Raw genomic sequence first — 18,519 nt, 5'->3', positions numbered from 1 at the left:
AACAAATCCGTATTAAACACTTCTGTACGCCAGGTGTTATGTTAGGTGTTGTACATTTATTTTCTCCCTTATCCTCACAGTAACTTGGAAGCAGATGTTAACATTCTCTCTTACAGTCAAGGAAAGTAAGACTCAGAAAAGTTGACATAATTTGTCAAGGGTCACACAGCTAGTGAAACTGAGATTTGCATCCGTACTCAAAACCTGTAGTCTTTTTTTTTAGTCTACTAAACTAGAAAAGATTTAATTTGAGCCACTTAGAAAGTTTGATTATTGGAATAATCTGTAAAAATTGTGATTATCTGGAAAAATAACTATATTTCTATATATATCTAGTTATTGAAGGGGACTGTAACCAGTTGTTTCTTCACTGGAGATCCTTAAACCATTTTCAATATGCTGGCTTAGTTGTGAGTCTCCATGTGTGTTGGGAACTAGAACAGGTGATTAGTAAGTTTCCCTTGTCCCTCCATTCCCTGTCTCTATGACCACAGTACCACCTCTGTGGCCAAGTCATTAATGTGAACAGCTGGTAAATGAAACTTTCTGGTTTGTCTTAAAGCCGGATACCAACAGTCAGTGTTCAGTTAGCAGTGAAGATATCGAAAAAAGCTTCAAATCAAACCCTTGTGGCTCCATTTCTTTTACTACTTCCAAATTCAGCTACAAGATAGACTTTGCAGGTATGTTTTTTTCCCTAATAGTTGTGTGTTTTTAGTATATTGATATGGTAAAATCTACAGCTCTGAAGGTCAGGATTAGTTGATATATTTGCCAACAGTGAAGTATATCTTTTTTGTTATATACAAAAGTACCTCTATAAAAATTCAAGTTTTAAAATCTTGAGCAACATTACCTTTTATAAAAGGTGTGTTTATATGGTTGTGTATATTAATGTATGTGAAGATTGTCATATATACTAAGTGCATTTCATACTTCTAAGGAACACAAAACACTGTATCAGTTGTTTTATTCATCATCCCATCAGTCTTTTGAAATAGGTAAGAACATTTTTACATTTTTTTTTTGAGACGTCTCGCTGTGTCACCCATGCTGGTGTGTAGTGGCACGATCTCAGCTCATTGCAGCCTCCGCCTCCCGGGTTCAAGCAAGTCTCTGCCTCAGCCTCCTGAGTAGGTGGGATTACAGACACCCGACCCCACATCCGGCTAACTTTTTTGTGTTTTTAGTAGAGACAGTGTTTCATCATGTTGACCAGGCTGGTCTTGAACTCCTGACCTCCTGATCCACCCGCCTCACCTCCCAAAGTGCTGGGATTACAGGCATGAGCCACCTTGCTTGGCCAGAACTTTTTTACTTTAAGGATCAAACAGATGTCAAGTGAGAAAGTCATAGGTAGTTGGCAGTAGTTTCAAGAACAAGTTTTAGCTGAATGACCTTTCTCTTGATGTCTTTGTCAGAAAACCATTTCTTTAATGGACATTGCCTTCTGTCATTTTCATATTTATTTGGCTCTTTCACAGATTAGCCAGATAATCTGGAAATCAGTCCCACTTTGGATTTCATCTGTGATATATGGGCATGTTTTGGGGTGTCCCATGAAAAACCTGATGAACTGAGCTCCTCAAGTTTCAAGCAGTTAGTTTCAGCTATTTATTGCTTAGAGGCAAACACGACGTGGATGGGAGGCTTTCTTAATAAAAGAACATTTTGTTTGCCCCACAGCTTAGTCCTTTAGCTGCTCTCTCGCAATTCCTGTGAGTAGTGTCTTTATGACAGTGTTCGTAGCGCACTGTGGCTGGGTAGGGTGGGGAAACATTAGGAAATCCCCAGGGATGAGCCACGGCCCAGAAACAGTGAAGGGGATTTGTCCAGTAAGTGATTGATGGAACCAAATATGTAATAATTATTATCCCACCAAAGTTGTTTTTCTTGTTTTTTTTTTTTTTTTTTTTTTAATTATCAAGAGTTTAAAACCATGAGATCCTTACTCGTGACAAGCCATAATTTTTTAATGCCATTAGGCAAATCAGCAGGATTTAAGAGGCCCTGACATTTGTCCCTCTGCTGCAGTCTAGGCAGAAGGTGTCTGGTAGGCATTTTTCGTCATGTGTACAGGTATTTTTGAGGGAGAACTGAAACTGAATGATATGCACAGACAACAGACCTCATGTAGAGCATGAAATGTATCAAAGCATTTGGTAGATAATTCAGCAAGCCACATGTTTCTGAAAGAATATTTTTTAGTATACTACACTTTTTGGAAACTTGCTGTCAGAAAATAGAGTTTATTAAAAATATCATTATTAAGGAACAGGAGTTACATATACTAATAACTTGAGTTCCCCAACCCTCTATGTAATGATCCTGTTTCAAAGGCGTGGGTATTAGCATTTCACATGTACTCTTTGCAGATTTCAGCTCCAACCATTCTGCCCCTAGCCAACTCAGGTTTTCTCTATAAAAATGGTAAAAAGTAAACTCAAAATGAGATGGTCCAAGAAGGTGGCATCACAGGTCTTGCTCCACATGCTGAGATGATCCTGCTTGTTCCCTGAACAGTGGTAAATCCAGTGTGTGTAGAGTCTAGGAGAACACAGAAAGGACAGAACACACTTTATACTAGCCTTGGTCTGGGTGGGTAATCCTAATCGTTCTGAAATGGAATGATGTCAATTAGATGAGGTAAACTGGCTAGAATCTTACATTAAGAATCACCACTTAACTTTGAGGAATGAAGAAATGGACCTGGTAAATATTGCCATGAGTGAGGCATGGATGAAAGAAGAAAAGGATACCTTTAAGTAATCAGTCTCTTATCACTAGAATCTTTTTATGTAAGTTTGTACTGGGTCTAGCCAGGTTTTCTATTTTTTAGGTTTAGTTATATAATTAAGGAGAAATCAGGAAATGTAGAAATTTTTGAAATTCTGTAAGTTGTACAAGTTTTATAATCATTTCCAAAATTTTTGGAGAGATAGAAGTACATTTTTCTACTTAATAAACCAACCACATTTAATACTGTAATTTCTCTCTTTCTAGTACTCAGCTTTCCTGAGTTTAGAACTCTCCTAGTTTAGTGTCTGTTTAACCTAAATGTGGTACAGAAGGGGAATAGACCGTGCATACTGAGCAGTGGATGAAATTAGCATCTTTATGTGTGAGCTTAGATCAAGCAATGAAGCTGTGCTTCCTTGAATAGCACCTTCACAACATGATCCCTAGCGGTATGCTAAAGTACCCATAATATACTATGCTGGCCAGCTCCTCCCAAAGCTCCTTGATTCCTGATCATCGCGTAGCGTGGCTGTTAATCTTCATGACACTTTATACTACAGTGTGTTTTTATGACTTATCTAATATCTTGTCTTTGTGTACAGAAATGAAGCAAATGAATCTCACCACTGGAAAGCAGCGCTTAATAAAAAGAGCCCCCTTTTCTATCAGTGCTTTCAGGTATGGTAAAGAGAATAGGGGTGGAAAGAGTGGGTTTTTTTTTTCTTACTATTGGACAGAAAAACAAATAGACTGAAAATATTTTGGTAGGCCATTTGATAATATTGATCTTTTAATCAAATTTTGGGCCAGGCGCGGTGGCTCATGCCTGCAATCCCAGCACTTTGGGAGGCCAAGGTGGGTGGATCACGAGGTCAGGAGATCGAGACCATCCTGGCTAACATGGTGAAATCCCGTGTCTACTAAAAATATGAAAACATTAGCCAGGCGAGGTGGCGGGCGCCTGTAATCCCAGCTACTCGGGAGGCTGAGGCAGGAGAATGGTGTGAACCCAGGAGGTGGAGCTTGCAGTGAGCCAAAATCACACCACAGCACTCCAGCCTGGGCGACAGAGCAAGACTCCATCTCAAAAAAAAAAAAAAAAAATTAATTAAAATAAATAAATAAATAAATATCAAATCTCTCATTTGTTGACAAAATAGCAACATTATTATTTACTCTAAGTGCTTCCTTTCATGTTATCCTTTTCCTTTCTTCTTGTGTATTTACATTTTTTAATTCTTTAGAACAGTTTACATGGTAGTTACAAAATGCCTTGTAGTCTCTGCTCTGAACTCATAAAATAACTCACTGAGGTAAGTTTAAATTGTTAACTTGGAAATATTCTCTCAGAGACATACAATTATTGGGGCTGTAAGAACCAGCTAATTGTTCACTTTGTTTCCACCTCCATTGATCTCCATTGGTCAACTCCTAGAAGTAATTTCAAATTTGTAGCGACTAAGGGAGACCTAAGGAAGGTGGTAGAACAGTGGACAACAGTATTGCTTTCTCTTCCCTGGAACTTGGTTACAAATTTTCTTTTTTGCTTGCTCTGGCCATAAGAAGTCTGAAAAAGGAGTTATAAATGTCAGAAGACAATAAATATTTATTATTCATGTGAATGGACTTGAAGGAAGAAAATCTTAAAGCATGTGTCCTATTTTCTAAAATGACTCTTCAAGCAAGTATTGAAATTCTTTTTGTTCAAATAATTTAAAATGAAACTGAAAAAAAAGGTAGCGTGTTAATTAAAAGAAATATTTTAAGTTTCTATCAGTTTGTTTCTCGACTTTTGTTTTTATTTTAGCATTTACTTTGGTTTTATTTTAGCATCACGATTTAAAAGTTATTCCAAGTACTTATGTAAGAAATGCTCTTGTACTTCTGTGGAATATAGAGAATAGTATTTCTTTACTAGCTACGTCATATCCACATTTTTTAGTATGAATAATATAATAAAAGAGTTACTTATCTTCAGAAAGTATTTAATCTGGGAGAAAAATGAAAAATGAGACATAATAACGGAAGATGTTATTGTAATTGTACATTGTATCTGCTATGCTTTGGTGGAGGCAAGAAGCACTGTGATGGGATCAAACACTTTGTTGTTCTGTCACAGACTGTACAAACCATAGAACAAAGACAGGACAAGGAGAGAATTAAGCAGAATAGAGGACAATAAGCAAGATAATAATAAAAGGAGAGGACTATTTAGGTAAGATACAGTAGGGTGTTGAAGGTCAGTAGGTGCTGATATAGAAATATTTATTTACTGTGGGAATACATTGAGCATTTATTACATGCAAGGTAAGTAATACATGCTTCCTATTGGCAAGGAGTTATTTAAGGCTGTTGACTACATAAAAACTAAAAACATTCTTTTGGTCATAGCTAAAAGATACTTTAGGCCAAGTATGTTTTAGGCATTTTTTTTCTCACAAAAAATTGGGAAAATATTTTTATTCATTCTTGTAGTTGAAGGGGTATTCTCCATATTATATGAAATACTTTAGAACTCTCTAAATAGGAGATCAACATGGGCAAATAATTTGAACAGTTCATACAACCTCACTCATAATAAGAGAAAAACAAATTAATACCAGACTGATTTTTACTATCAAATTGACTAAAATTCAAAAGTTTGATCTCACACCTTTTTGGAGTGGTTGCGGGAAAATAGGCAATTTCTATATTTCTGGTGAGAATGTCAGTAGGTACGTTCAAAGACAGCATTTGGTTGGTATCTGTTAAAATTATGAAAAAATATATTCTTTGACCCAGAAATTCTATTTCAAATATGTTATTTTACAGATAGACAAGTGGACATGTAACATGACAGATGAACAAATGTGCTCCTGCAGCATTTTTTTTTTTTTTTTTTTGAGACGGAGTCTCACTCTGTCGCCCAGGCTAGAGTGCAGTGGTGCCATCTTGGCTCACTGCAACCTCCACCTCCCGGGTTCAAGTGATTCTCCTGTCTCAGCCTCCCAAGTAGCTGAGATTACAGCTGCACACCACCATGCCCAGCTACTTTTTTTGTATTTTAGTAGAGACGGGGTTTCACTGTGTTGTCCAGTCTGCTCTTGAACCCCTAAGCTCAGACAATCCATCTGTCTCGGCCTCCCAAAGTGTTGGGATTACAGGCGTGAGCCACTGCGCCGGGCCAGCATTCTTAATACAGTAGCAAAAAGTTGGAGACAAGCTAAATATTATTATGGTATATCCATATGGTGGAATTCTGTGCATCTGTACAATAGAATGCATTCATTCATTCATCTAGTACTTATTGAGTGTGTACTATTTACCAGGCTCTGTTGTAAGCACTAGGAATAATGATACTCTCTATGTACTGTTACAGAAAGAGCTCTAAGAATCTATGAAGTAAAAAACAAAAACACAGGTGCAATAAATGTATGCTTTATGCTACCATCTGTGTGAGCAAAGAGCTTAGCTTATATTAACCTAAATAGGAGCTCTGGAAGAATACCCAAGAGACTAAAATAATAATTACCAGGAGATGGGGCAAAAAGTGAGACTTGGACATAGCAGGGACAGGAGTGGGAGGAAAACTTCTCACTATATATTTCTTTATACATATTAATTTTTAAACCACATATTTGATTTTTTTCATTAAAATAAGTTTGAAAAAAGTAAGCTGAAGATCAGTTTGAAATTTATTAATTTCTTTAGTAACCTCCAATCACTGGAGGCGATTGGTGTGTCATTTTCAGCCTTTTACTGTTAAATCCCTCAACATCACTGTGTTTTTGTGTATTCACATCCGGTGGCTTGAATATGTTTGATAGTTTTTGAGATTTGCTGACTGACTGTGCTAATAACCGTTAAAGTTAGTGGGCTGTTGGAGAGAATAGTGGGCAATTAACAGAGAAAGGTTTAGGTTTGAGTTAGATCTTGGAGAACATTGAATGAATGGTTGAGGAGTTTTGATTTTATTCAATAGGCAATATAAGCATGAGTTTCAGCCTTTTGTTTTCATCAGGAGCTTGATTTTATTTTTAATTTCTTTGCCTAAAATCTTCACTTTTTTTTTTTTTTTTTTTTTTGAGACGGAGTCTCGCTCTGTCGCCCAGGCTGGAGTGCAGTGGCCAGATCTCAGCTCACTGCAAGCTCCGCCTTCCGGGTTTACGCCATTCTCCTGCCTCAGCCTGCCAAGTAGCTGGGACTACAGGCGACCGCCACCTCGCCAGGCTAGTTTTTTGTGTTTTTTAGTAGAGACGGGGTTTCGCCGTGTTAGCTAGGTTGGTCTCGATCTCCTGACCTCGCGATCCACCCGTCTCAGCCTCCCAAAGTGCTGGGATTACAGGCTTGAGCCACCGCGCCCGGCCAAATCTTCACATTTTAAAGAAATTTTGGAAATTTCAAAAAAAGGCAACTAAGCAACTGTTTTTGAAATTTTTATGATATATAGGGTTGTATATTTTCCATCGAAAGTTCACTTTTCAGCATCTAAAAAGTAGCACACATAGACATTCAATAATTTTTAAATAAAGAAACCAACGACTATATTTAATTGCATTTGTCACAATACCCTGAAAATGAAAATTAAACTTTGAAGAAAAGGCTAAATTCTTGACAGTAATTATAATCAGCTTCTGATATTTTGTTTTGTCTTTTGCTGTTTCCAGTTACATCTGTGAAAACGAGGCCATCCCTATGCCACCACACTGGGAGAATGTGAACACTCAAGTACCATATCAGGTAAGAGCAGAAGGGACTGAATATACCATGAAAGAAATCGGAAAGGACCGCAGTAAATCTATGCAAATTTATTTTTCCAGCTTATTCCTCTGCACAGTCAAACACATGAATATAATGAAGTTGCTAATCTCTTTGGGAAAACGATGGATCGCAACCGAATTAAAAGAATTCAGAGAATTCAAAACCTAGATTTGTGGGAATTCTTTTGCAGGTGAGATGGTTTCTAATCTGAACCTTCTCCTTACCGCTAAGTCTTTTATGGTTAAAACATAAATATTGAATTGTGTTAATTTTCAGTGGTGTAGACATGCTGTTTTTCTCTTGCCATATTTTGACCTGGTCGCAGGGATCTTCTTCAGCATTCTTAGGGAGTGAAAGAGTTGGTCTGTAAACTTGGCTTGTAACATTGCAATGTGAGAAGCTCCTTCCTTTCAAGGTTTAGAACTATGCATCTTGGCTGAAATCAGCATTACAGAGGAGTGTCGGAGCTGTTTAGCTTTGTTGATATGACTTCCTTGGCTCAGCCTTTTATTAGAAGTCTCTGCAAACACTGTTTTGTTTTGTTTTTAACAGTCATACTCTCTTGCCAGTAGTCTTTTGCCTGTTTTATTTTAAAGAACACTTTAAAACATACCTTCAGATTTCTTGCTTGGCCTGAAGTTTACTTCGTAGATTTAAAATCTCAATTCCTTACTAGATTTAAGTTGGAAATGACCCATTGGGTGACTCAGTGTTCACTTAACCGAAAATAAAGTCCGTTACAGAAAACTTAAAGCTATTAAAGGTATTATCCAAATTAGCCTCTTCTGCTGTATTTTTTTATGACATGTAAAAAATTAAAATAAGTGGTTCTCTGAAATATTTTCAGTTAACATTTGTAGATGAGATTTGATTTCTAATAATTTTAAGTATATAAACTGACTTTTAACTTTTTATTCAGAGAAATGGCAAATAAACACAAAAGTAGAATCTAATATAATGAACTTCATGTATCATCCTGATGCAACATCTATCAAGATTTACCGCACATAAATTGTCTCCTCTTTTGTTATTATTGTTGTTGCTCAAGTATTTGAAAGCACATCCCAGAACATAACTCATTTCGTTTCTATATACCTGAGAATTAGGCTGATTTTGTTTGGTAATGATACATGGAATTCTTTCTTGGTTCTGACTGACTAGTTAATATGGCCTGCGTACATTTCTGGTTTTATTCTCATAATAGTTTATGGTAAATAAGGGGCTTTCAGCTTATGTTCTTTATAGTCTCGGGTCTATTGGCCAAACCAGCTTTTATTTCTGACAATAACTGAGGTTAACTGGGTTTAGAAAGTTTAATTTAGTTCTTGTTTAGATGATTCTTTTATAGAGGAAGACAGAAGCTTCTGCCTCCTTTGACTTTATTCTCTCAGTGAATAAAGTAAGTTTTTCTAAAATAGTCTGATGAAAATTTAATTCATTATTCTTCCTCAGCCCTCTGAATTGGAGATCAAATTGGTCTCCTTCATAACTTGAGTCCCCAATTACATCATAGTGGTAAAAATGTACCAGTAATTCCCCAGAACATTTTGTACTAAGAATTTCACTGGAAACAGTTTTATTCTGGTGATGCCCTTCATGGTTTTATGTAATGTCAGCCTATAGAAATCTGTGATGGTAAGTGAACCTGCCACCTGCCATGACAGTACAAAATACTGAGTCTCATTATAATGGCAGCCTGTCATTTTGACATCATCCTGAAGAACTAAAATAACTTGGTCTGTCTCACTGTCACGGAACCTATGACTCACCATATAGGTAGTCAGGCCCACATGAGTCCATCCGGCAATAGTTTTTACATTGCTTAGGCCTCTCCTACTTCCCCCACTTCTTCTAACAAAAATGTCTTAGTACCTACTTTATGACAAGCACTGTTCTGGGCACTTAGGATAAAACGGTACAGAGAACCATAGCTTGGAGAGCCAGACCATTGTAACACAGAAATGTGGGGGTCAGCTCAGGGCCTCATGGCAGCACAAAGGGAGGGGATCCATCCATCTTTGCCAACGAAAGTAGGGAGTGTGGAGTGGAGTGGGGAGAATTTGGGAGCCCCAGACACCAGTTGATAGGAGAAAGGCATCTCGGGCATCGGGGCAGTAAGAGCCAAAGTCTGGATGTAAGAGAGAGCACAGAAAATTGAAACAGCTTCAGATTGAACAGAAATTAGGTAGAATGGTATCAAGAGGCAGAGCATGCCGGAGTTTGTAGTAGCATCACTGGGGTGGTGGTTGTGTGATCATCTTTAGTAGCCTTAGTTGAGTTGGATCGAACCAGAGTGGAAGTCAGAGAGTTAGCAGGGGCTAGACCATGTGGGGCCTTATAAGCTAAACTAAGAGGTTTGGATTTTTTTCCTGGGACAGTAGAATGCCATTGTAGAACTTTAAGCAAGAGAGTGATGCATCTGATTTGCAGTTTAGAAAAATAATTAGGCTGTGCAGTGGAGAAGGGGTTTAAAGCAGTGGTTCTCAACTGGGAGTGATTTTACCTGCTGGGGGACATTTGGTAATGACTGGCGTCATTTTTGATTGTTAATGTGGCAGGGTGGGGGTGCTTCTGGCATCTACTGGATAGAAGCCAGGATGCTAAACATCCTACAATGCATGACACAACAAAGAAGAAGCCTTCCACAACAAAGAAGTGTCAAACACAAAACTCAGTAATTTAAAGGGATCACAGTTCGAAGCAGAGAGACCGATTTAGAAAATTGTTTCAGTAATTAGACTGAGACACGTTGGGTTGCCTGACCCAAAGTGGTATCTGCTGTGTTGGAGCAAAGAAGACAGTTTTGAGGTATTAAGGTTATAGAATGATAGGGCTTGGTGCCGCACTTACTGTTTGCGATGGGGTGATAAGGGAGATGAGAAGGATAACTCCCAAGTGTTTGGCTTGTTTGTTTTACTTGACTAAGGGAGTATCAGTAGGAACATCTTTAGCGATGATGGAAAGGGAGTAGTAGTTGATATACAGCAGTTGACATATGGGTCAGGAGTTCAGAAGAGTGGTGTAGACTAGAGACAGAGGTTTTGGAGTCGTTAGAAAATGTGGGGTAATAGAAGCTATAGGAATGAAGAAGATGACTAGGGAGCATATGTACATTAAGAAAAGAAGAGGGCCAAGGGTCCAAGTCTGGAAGGGATGAACAGAGGAAGAGAAAACCCAAGGAGGGAACCAACAAGCACAGAAAGTGGGAGAAAACCAATAGACGATGTAGTCACAGAAGCTGGAGGGAGAATGTAGTTTACACAAGTAGGTGCCATCTGTGCAATTACATACTGAAAAGATGTTAAGCAGGATAAATTTGAAAAGTTCCTTTGCATTTTTCAATAAGAAGGCCATTGGTAACCTAGAGGAAAGCAATGTTGGTAGACATCATATTGTGTATACAGCAAATGTTGACAACTTTTTCAAGAAGTTTGGCAGTGAGGAGGGTGAGAGATGTGAGAAGACAGATAATGTGGGGTTATTGTTATGTTTTTAAAATTTAATCACGGGAGAGAACTGAACATTGTAATTAGAAAGGACTGATGGAGAAGGAAAATTTTAAAGACTCTTAGAGAAAGAGTGGAAGGGCAGTTCATGGATTCCAGCTCCTGAAGAAGTGTGATGAGATGAAATTCTAAGAACATGTGTCAGAAAGGAGATAGAGAAGCATGGTCCAGTTATGTTTACAGGTAAGTCGAGGTAGGGGATGAAAAGAAGAGTTAGGTTAAGGAGTTCCTTCCTGATATCTTCCATTTCTTTTGTGATGGAAGAAGGGAGGTCACTACAGAGAATAAAGTGTTCGGGAGGTGTTGATAAGAGGAAAAGGAAAGGGGAAAGAGGAGATTTGAAATGGCCACTGTGGATAATGGGGTAGAACGAGCTGTCTTGGGAACCATAGGATTTCTGTCAGCATTGAGGGCTTAGCTAAAGTATGTGAATTTATGGGGCAACCCATGTTGTGTAATGTACTTCAGAGTACAAATGGAAGGGCAGATAGTGGAGATGGTTGGATTGATCCACGGCTGGGAAGCATAAGGCAGCAAGGACATAAGAGCATCTTATTAATAATGTGAATTTAGATCAGAGATTCTTGAACCTAGTTGCAAGTCAGAATCGCTAGTGGAATTTGCTAGCAAGTAGAGACATCTGTCACCTGCCACAGATCTACTGCATCAGAACCTCTGGGTTCTGACGTTTTCACCTTGAAACAATTCTATAAGTGGTTCTGACGCTTTCACCTTGAAACAATTCTGTAAGTGGTTCTGATGTTCAGCAGGATGAAATGTGTTCTAAATCTAGGTAGACTTACTTTAATCCAGAGCATGGACGTATTCTTGCTGCAGTGCAGAGCATGTGGCATACACACTTTAGCCACTCTGGCACTCTAGTCCCTAAGAGGTGGATCATTTTGAGACACTTTGAGAAGTGGGTGTGACAGTACTTTCAGTAAGTTCAGGAATGATTGTGGATCTGGGCAAAGGTGGGCAGGGTTGTGAAGAACTTAGTGTAGTTCTGTGACTTTCCTTGCAGATGTAACTAAAGTTCATGAGGCCCTGGAATTCGACTTTAGCCCTTTTGGGACACCAAGGTCATAGTCTGTGAATGTCCACATTTCATGGCTGCCTTAGTAGTGGGAGTAGTGGGCACTAGAACAGACTGTGCCGTGGGGATACAAAGCTTTAACCACCACGCCCCTGCTCTGTGCCTTCAACGGGTGTATACGCACCGTCTAATCTAGGAAGTAAGCATTGTTTTCCATCCCTGCCTATACTCATACTCCATGCCCTTTAACTCACAGTTTATTTATAATATCTAAGAGAAACTCCAGCGAATTTTCAAACCGAGATTCACTTGAATTTGTGCCTGAAAAGTAGTGATAAATGATTTTTTTTCTTTTTGACTCAGAGTCTCGCTCTGTTACCCAGGCTGGAGTGAAGTGGCGGGATCTCAGCTCACTGCAAGCTCTGCCTCCGGAGTTCACACCATTCTCCTGCCTCAGCCTCCCGAGTAGCTGGGACTGCAGGCGCCCGCCACCATACCCGGCTAACTTTTTTGTATTTTTAGTAAAGACGGGTTTTCACCGTGTTAGCCAGGATGGTCTCGATCTTTTGACTTCGTGATCCACCTGCCTCGGCCTCCCAAAGTGCTGGGATTATAGGCATGAGCCGCCGTGCCTGGCTTTTTTTTTGAGGTGGAGTCTTGCTCTGTTCCCCAGGCTGCAGTGCAGTGGTGCAATCTTGGCTCATTACAACCTGCGCCTCCCGGATTCAAGTGATTCTCCTGCCTCAGCCTCCGAGTAGGGGGGATTACAGGTGTGTACCACCACACCCAGCTAATTTTTGTATTTTTTAGTAGAGACAGAATTTCCTTAGAGTGGATTCTAGTCATTACAGATCATGAAGCACAGCATTGACAAGTCTGACATTGCAGATCATGAAGCCTGGCGTTGTGTATGACACTAATGTTTCTTTGAGAAACCCAGCATGGATTCACTAGTGCCTGACTAGTAGAATTACCACAGTGGTAGATGGATAGGCCCCTTAGACAGTCTAGCTTGGTTTCTCACTTTATAGTTGTTGAGAAAGTGTCTTTTCATGAAGACAAGATGGAGAAATATGTGCTGCTTGGTATTTCAAAGAGAAAAACTAGTAGCCAAAAAGTCTTATGCAGAGGAGTAACTCGAATGGCATGCATGCTTTCTTCTTGGGTCCTTCAAAATTTTTATCAGAAACTTGGGTGAAAATGCAGAGGGCTTGCTTATCACACTTGTGAAAGATTCAAAAATAGAAGGGGTGGCTTATTTGTTGAGTGAGTAAATCAGCAGTCAGAAAGACCTTGGAAGGTTGAAACAGTGAGTAAAAACAAGTATTATCTTTTTTTTAATTAAAAAAAAAATTTTTCCTTTGTTTTTATAAAGGGAACAAATGCACATTGTTTAAAAAAAGTGAGAACATAAAGTTCTAAAAAAGGAAGTTGCTATAATTCTTAGTGAAAGCATGCTGACTTTTTGTAAAGTAAACATTTGCCAAATGCACAACCTTCTAAGGTTGTGCTTACTGGTCTGAAAAGACTATCACAAATAGAGCAAAGCGCATACATTTAAATTTTGATACATACTGCCAAGTGACTCTTGAGAAAGACCATATGCATTTTCATTTCTGTCTCCATTTAAATGCAAGTATCCATTCCCGAACATACTCATCAAGCTGCATATCATTTATAGAACTCAGTCTGTGATATGGATATTTTACTGTTATTTAATTTTTACTTTTTAAATTACTATATCAAGTAAAACTTAACTGAAATAAATCTATTGCATTCAGTTTATAAATCAGTTGTACAAATTTAGCAAGCTAAGAGAGGTCTGGTTTGAAAAAGTCTGGAAGTTTGAACTGACTACACACTCGATCATGGTGATTATGGTGCAGTTCACTGCCCTGGTACCAAAATGCATTCAGTGGTGTCGGTGCAGTCAGTGCTGTCTGATGATATTTGGACTGTTTCTATTTCATACCAACATTTATAAACTAGAAAGTATGTAGCAGATTCTTGTTAACTAAAGACTGTTGGGATAAAGAAAGACCTAGAAGCTATGCTGTGTCAGGAGTAGTTGAAGGAATGGTGTATATTTAACCAAGAAAAGAAAGGCTAGGTAGGTGTTCATAGTTATTTTTGGATATTTGCAATGTTGTTTTGTGTAAGAGTGATTTGAATTGTTCGTGTTCATAAGAGAATAATAAAGACCAATCAGTAGAAGTAACGGAAGGCAGATGCTGGTTTGGCGTTGGGATGGATGTACTTTTCAGCTATTGCAACTGATCACAAATAGACGGTGCTGTTTTGCAAAGTGAGCAGTTGATGCTGTTGAGTACTTGACACTGGATGGATTGAAGCAGGCGTGAAATAGCTATCAGAAGTCGTTGGAGGGGATTCTTTTTAATTTTTAAAATATGATTTTTAGTTTCAAGAATGACAATGCAGCAAATAGTTTACAGACTCCCATGTATCTACCTATCAGATTTAACATTTTGATACTTGTCACATTTCCTTCCTCTTCACACAGATACAGGTGAAGTGTTTACTCCATCCCTGTCCTACTCTCCTTCTTTCCTCCTGAGATTGGTATGGTGCCTTATTGTTTGTATTTTGTATTTTTTACTACCTGTGTATGTATACCTACATAATACACGGTATTATTTTGAGTTCTCTCTTTTTGCAAGATTCTTTTTACATGAAATATTATTTTTCAAGATTTACTATGTTAATGCACATAAATCTACTTCATTACTTTTAACTTTTATATATAAATACATGACTATATCTTCATTTCTCTGTGAAATAATTTTAGGCTGTTTTCAGTTTTTGTTTTCTGTTATAATCAGTCCTACATTAAATATGCTTTTATGTGTTAGGATAGATTTATCCTTGGGAAGAGGATTAAACTGGATGGCTTAACGTCCCTCCGAACCCTATGGTGCAAAATTTAGTCAACTGAACCAACATTTTCTAGTTTCTGAGGATAAAAAGCATATGACATGGTCCCTGCTCAAGGAATTCACTGTCTAAAGCCTCTGCAAACGTTGTATTACTTGTTTGTTGTCTCAGTTTTACGCATCTATAAAGCTTAGCTGGTTTAGACAATCAATTACCTTTACGAAGTTGGGGCATAGCATGGGATAACTATAATTTTTTGGCATAATTTTCAACCTTAAGTTTCAGTGTTAACCAATAATTTTTGATGAGATGATTTATGTGTCCAAGAACGTTTGAAATTTTTTCTTTTCTAGACTTGCTTTGTCCACTTATTATTTATATTAAAGTATTTTCTGTTTTACCCTTTCTGTTGAAACTTCCTCATTAAGATGAACAAATGCTACTTATGGTATATTTCTGTGTGCTTTTGTGTCTGTGTATATTGTGTTTTTAGGAAAAAGGCTCAGCTCAAGAAAAAAAGAGGTGTGCCTCAGATTAATGAACAAATGCTATTTCATGGTACCAGCAGTGAATTTGTAGAAGCAATCTGCATTCATAACTTTGATTGGAGAATAAATGGTATACATGGTGCTGTCTTTGGAAAAGGTAATTATCAGAACTCCAGGTCCGGTGTGAGTCCTGGGAGAGAGTTGCCTCTTTTTAGAGGCATATAAATATAAATATAAACTGCTTTATGGCAAATATATAGAGAATGAGAAAACGAATGGATTATAATTGCATTGTGTGCCAGAATAGGTACTAGTGTTTTTGTTTTGTTTGGTTTTTAAGAAAATGATAGGTAAGAATATTAGTGAGCAATAAGGAATAGTGGGGGAAAACTTCACGTTATTTATAATGTTGTGAAAATCCAGATTTTTCAATTTATGTCTGGTACTCAAGCAAATTAAGGAGAAAGGTGAGGGGAAGGGAACGGGATGTACATTTCATTTTCGGGTCCTTACTTTGTACCTTACCTCCAGCAAGAGAACTGACTACTATTTAGGATCAGGATATGCTACATTTTGAAAATGTAAATTAATTTTAAAAATAACTACTAAAAAGGCCATTCCACTTATTTAACTGTAAGGAGGTCAGAAGGTGTTACATAAATCCCGTCAGTGTTAGGTAAATATGAGACTTTGCAATTCATTTCCAATTTTTTTTTAGAGTAAGAATGCCCTTAATGATGTCTGTCTCTTGTGTCTACCATTTCAGAAGAGTTGGCTGCTTTGTTGAGTTTTCATGTGCAGGCAGTGAGCCAGTAAAATCATTTTTGTTTTGGAATGCTCAGATATGAATGGCATTCTACTCTCTCAGAAATCTTTTCGTGGATATGGGATTCTATTGTTTCCAGAAATATTATTGAATTGTTATCCCGCATCATAGAAATATGGTTTCTTGGGGTTTAAAAGAATCCCTGTAGGCCATCAGTTTCCACTGTGCTTTCCAGAGCTTTGCTGGAGCAGGGTGAGGAAGTGGTGGAAGGAAACAGAAACAGGAGGGAGGGCCAAGCAGTAAAACTCAGGGCCGGGCATGGTGGCTGACGCCTGTAATCCCAGCACTTGGGGAGGCTGAGGCAGGTGGATCACCTGAGGTCGAGAGTTCAAGATCAGCCTGGCCAACATGGTGAAACCCTGTCTCTACTAAAAAACACATAAAAATTAGTTGGGCGTGGTGGCACGCGCCTGTAATCCCAGCTACTCAGGAGGCTGAGGGAGGAGAATCACTTACTTGAACCTGGGAGGCGGAGGTTGCGGTGAGCTGAGATCACGGCACTGCTCTCCAGCTTGGGAGACAGAGCAAGACTCCATCTCAAAAAAACAGAACAAAACAAAACTCAGGTCCAGCCACACTTTTAATCGTTGAACCAGTTTTATCAGTTTTATTAATTGGTTTCTTTGTAAGATTTATTTTAAAAACAGAAGTCTGGTAGCTATATTTTGGTGGGGGCAGGGGATGGTGGTGGTGGTGAGGGCTGGTATGTACCAGCAAATCTATTCCTATGGTAGTCTATACCACAGCTGTCCATAACAGATGGATTTCTGTTCTTCTCTTAAAGATCTGCGAATGAAGAAATTCCACATCTACTTTTATTATACAATTCTATGCATCTATTCTCCTGACAAAATGTTTTTGCTTGTTTTTAATATATTCTTCGGAGTAATCTTGGCTTTTCTTGGTCCTCTTTGTTTAAGGAACCTATTTTGCTAGAGATGCTGCTTATTCCAGTCGTTTCTGCAAAGATGACATAAAGCATGGAAACACATTCCAAATTCATGGTGTCAGCTTGCAACAGCGGCATCTGTTTAGAACATATAAATCTATGTTTCTTGCTCGAGTGCTAATTGGAGATTACATAAACGGAGACTCCAAATACATGCGACCTCCTTCCAAAGACGGGAGCTATGTGAATTTATATGACAGCTGTGTGGATGATACCTGGAACCCAAAGATCTTTGTGGTTTTTGATGCCAACCAAATCTATCCTGAATACTTGATAGACTTTCATTGATTTCACTTCCAAATCTCAGTGGTCAAGGAAGCTTTATTCTTTTTTGCAGGAAGATTTGCTCTTCAGTCATCTAGCCACTAAATGTTAATTATCTGATACTTTTGAAACAGATATGAAAAACAAGTGGCCTCCATATAAAAAGACATACTGACTCTAAGGTTGGTTTTTGTTGTTTTGTTTTTGCCTGTTTCTTGTAGTCTTGTTTGTTAAAAATTGATATCATTGATGTTTTAATACGTAGGGGTGAAAGATACCATTCAAAATGGAATCAGCTGAGTCTCAACTAATGTGGTCATTGAGATATTTAAGGTTTACGTGTGTGTTATCAGGATAAATGATTTTAGTTTAAATGGACTTATTCGTATAAATGTTGAAAAAAATATACAGACATAAATGTGTCCCTTTAGAGGAACTGATCTTTTGTAAATCGAATTCGGGTAGTAGTATCATCCACCAATCCATGTGTTACTTTGTTGGTCTTCTGAAGGGGGGATTTGAAACTCTGAAACAGTCTGAGCACCTTGAGAGAAATCAGAAACAAGGCAATTATTTGCAGTGCTGTCAAACAAGTCAGAAGGAGAAAATCAAGGTAGAGTGTCCTGCTTTCCAGTTGCCTTAGGATAGCAGGCTGCAGCCTCAGACTTGCTCCTGTCATTCTCCTCTGTCTCCTATATCTGAATTGATCATTGCTGCAAAATATCATTAGCCTACACTTCATCCATCAGGGTTCTTGGATTCTTACACCATGACTTGCTGTGCAAGGTGTTTATTGCATCTTCAAAGTGAAACTTTAAATTATTATTCAAACGTTTGTTTTCCTTTTGTTTTCAAAAGAGTCCCTACAGTGATCACTTCTAAGATTTATTTTTTACCTTCCCCTCTGCAGCACACACAGCTATTCAACAATGATTTCTAAAATTAATATTTCAAATTTGTATCTCTCCATTTTGAAACATTATAGAAAGCATGGGATGCTTGAGGCGAATCTGGTTTCTCCTTTGAAGTGGCTATTGACAGCCTACTCTCTTGAAAAGTTAGATATACTTCTTAATCAT

General features: G+C 38.2%; 1 protein-coding gene across 11 annotated transcripts in view; it reads left to right on the top strand.

The window, feature by feature from the left end:
- The window catches only part of PARP11 (poly(ADP-ribose) polymerase family member 11), a 52,502-nt gene extending 34,658 nt beyond the window's left edge, over nt 1–17,844 (top strand). For 6 of the 11 annotated variants that reach the window (XM_023182946.1, XM_023182951.1, XM_023182947.1 and 3 more), the window contains 6 exons: nt 563–683; nt 3,342–3,417; nt 7,386–7,458; nt 7,539–7,669; nt 15,407–15,558; nt 17,148–17,844. In XM_023182946.1, the coding sequence (XP_023038714.1) occupies nt 563–683; nt 3,342–3,417; nt 7,386–7,458; nt 7,539–7,669; nt 15,407–15,558; nt 17,148–17,464 (870 nt within the window). In that variant the 3' untranslated portion in view covers nt 17,465–17,844. The remainder of the gene's footprint in view (nt 1–562; nt 684–3,341; nt 3,418–7,385; nt 7,459–7,538; nt 7,670–15,406; nt 15,559–17,147) is intronic. The other 5 variants (XM_023182952.2, XM_023182953.2, XM_023182955.1 and 2 more) reach the window with 2 other exon arrangements.
- Nucleotides 17,845–18,519: the final 675 nt, after the last annotated feature.

This window comes from Piliocolobus tephrosceles, chromosome 10 (assembly GCF_002776525.5).
Source record: "Piliocolobus tephrosceles isolate RC106 chromosome 10, ASM277652v3, whole genome shotgun sequence".
NCBI lineage: Eukaryota > Metazoa > Chordata > Mammalia > Primates > Cercopithecidae > Piliocolobus > Piliocolobus tephrosceles.
Note: the sequence above shows the minus strand (reverse complement) of the source record. Positions and strands in the feature narration are given on the sequence as shown.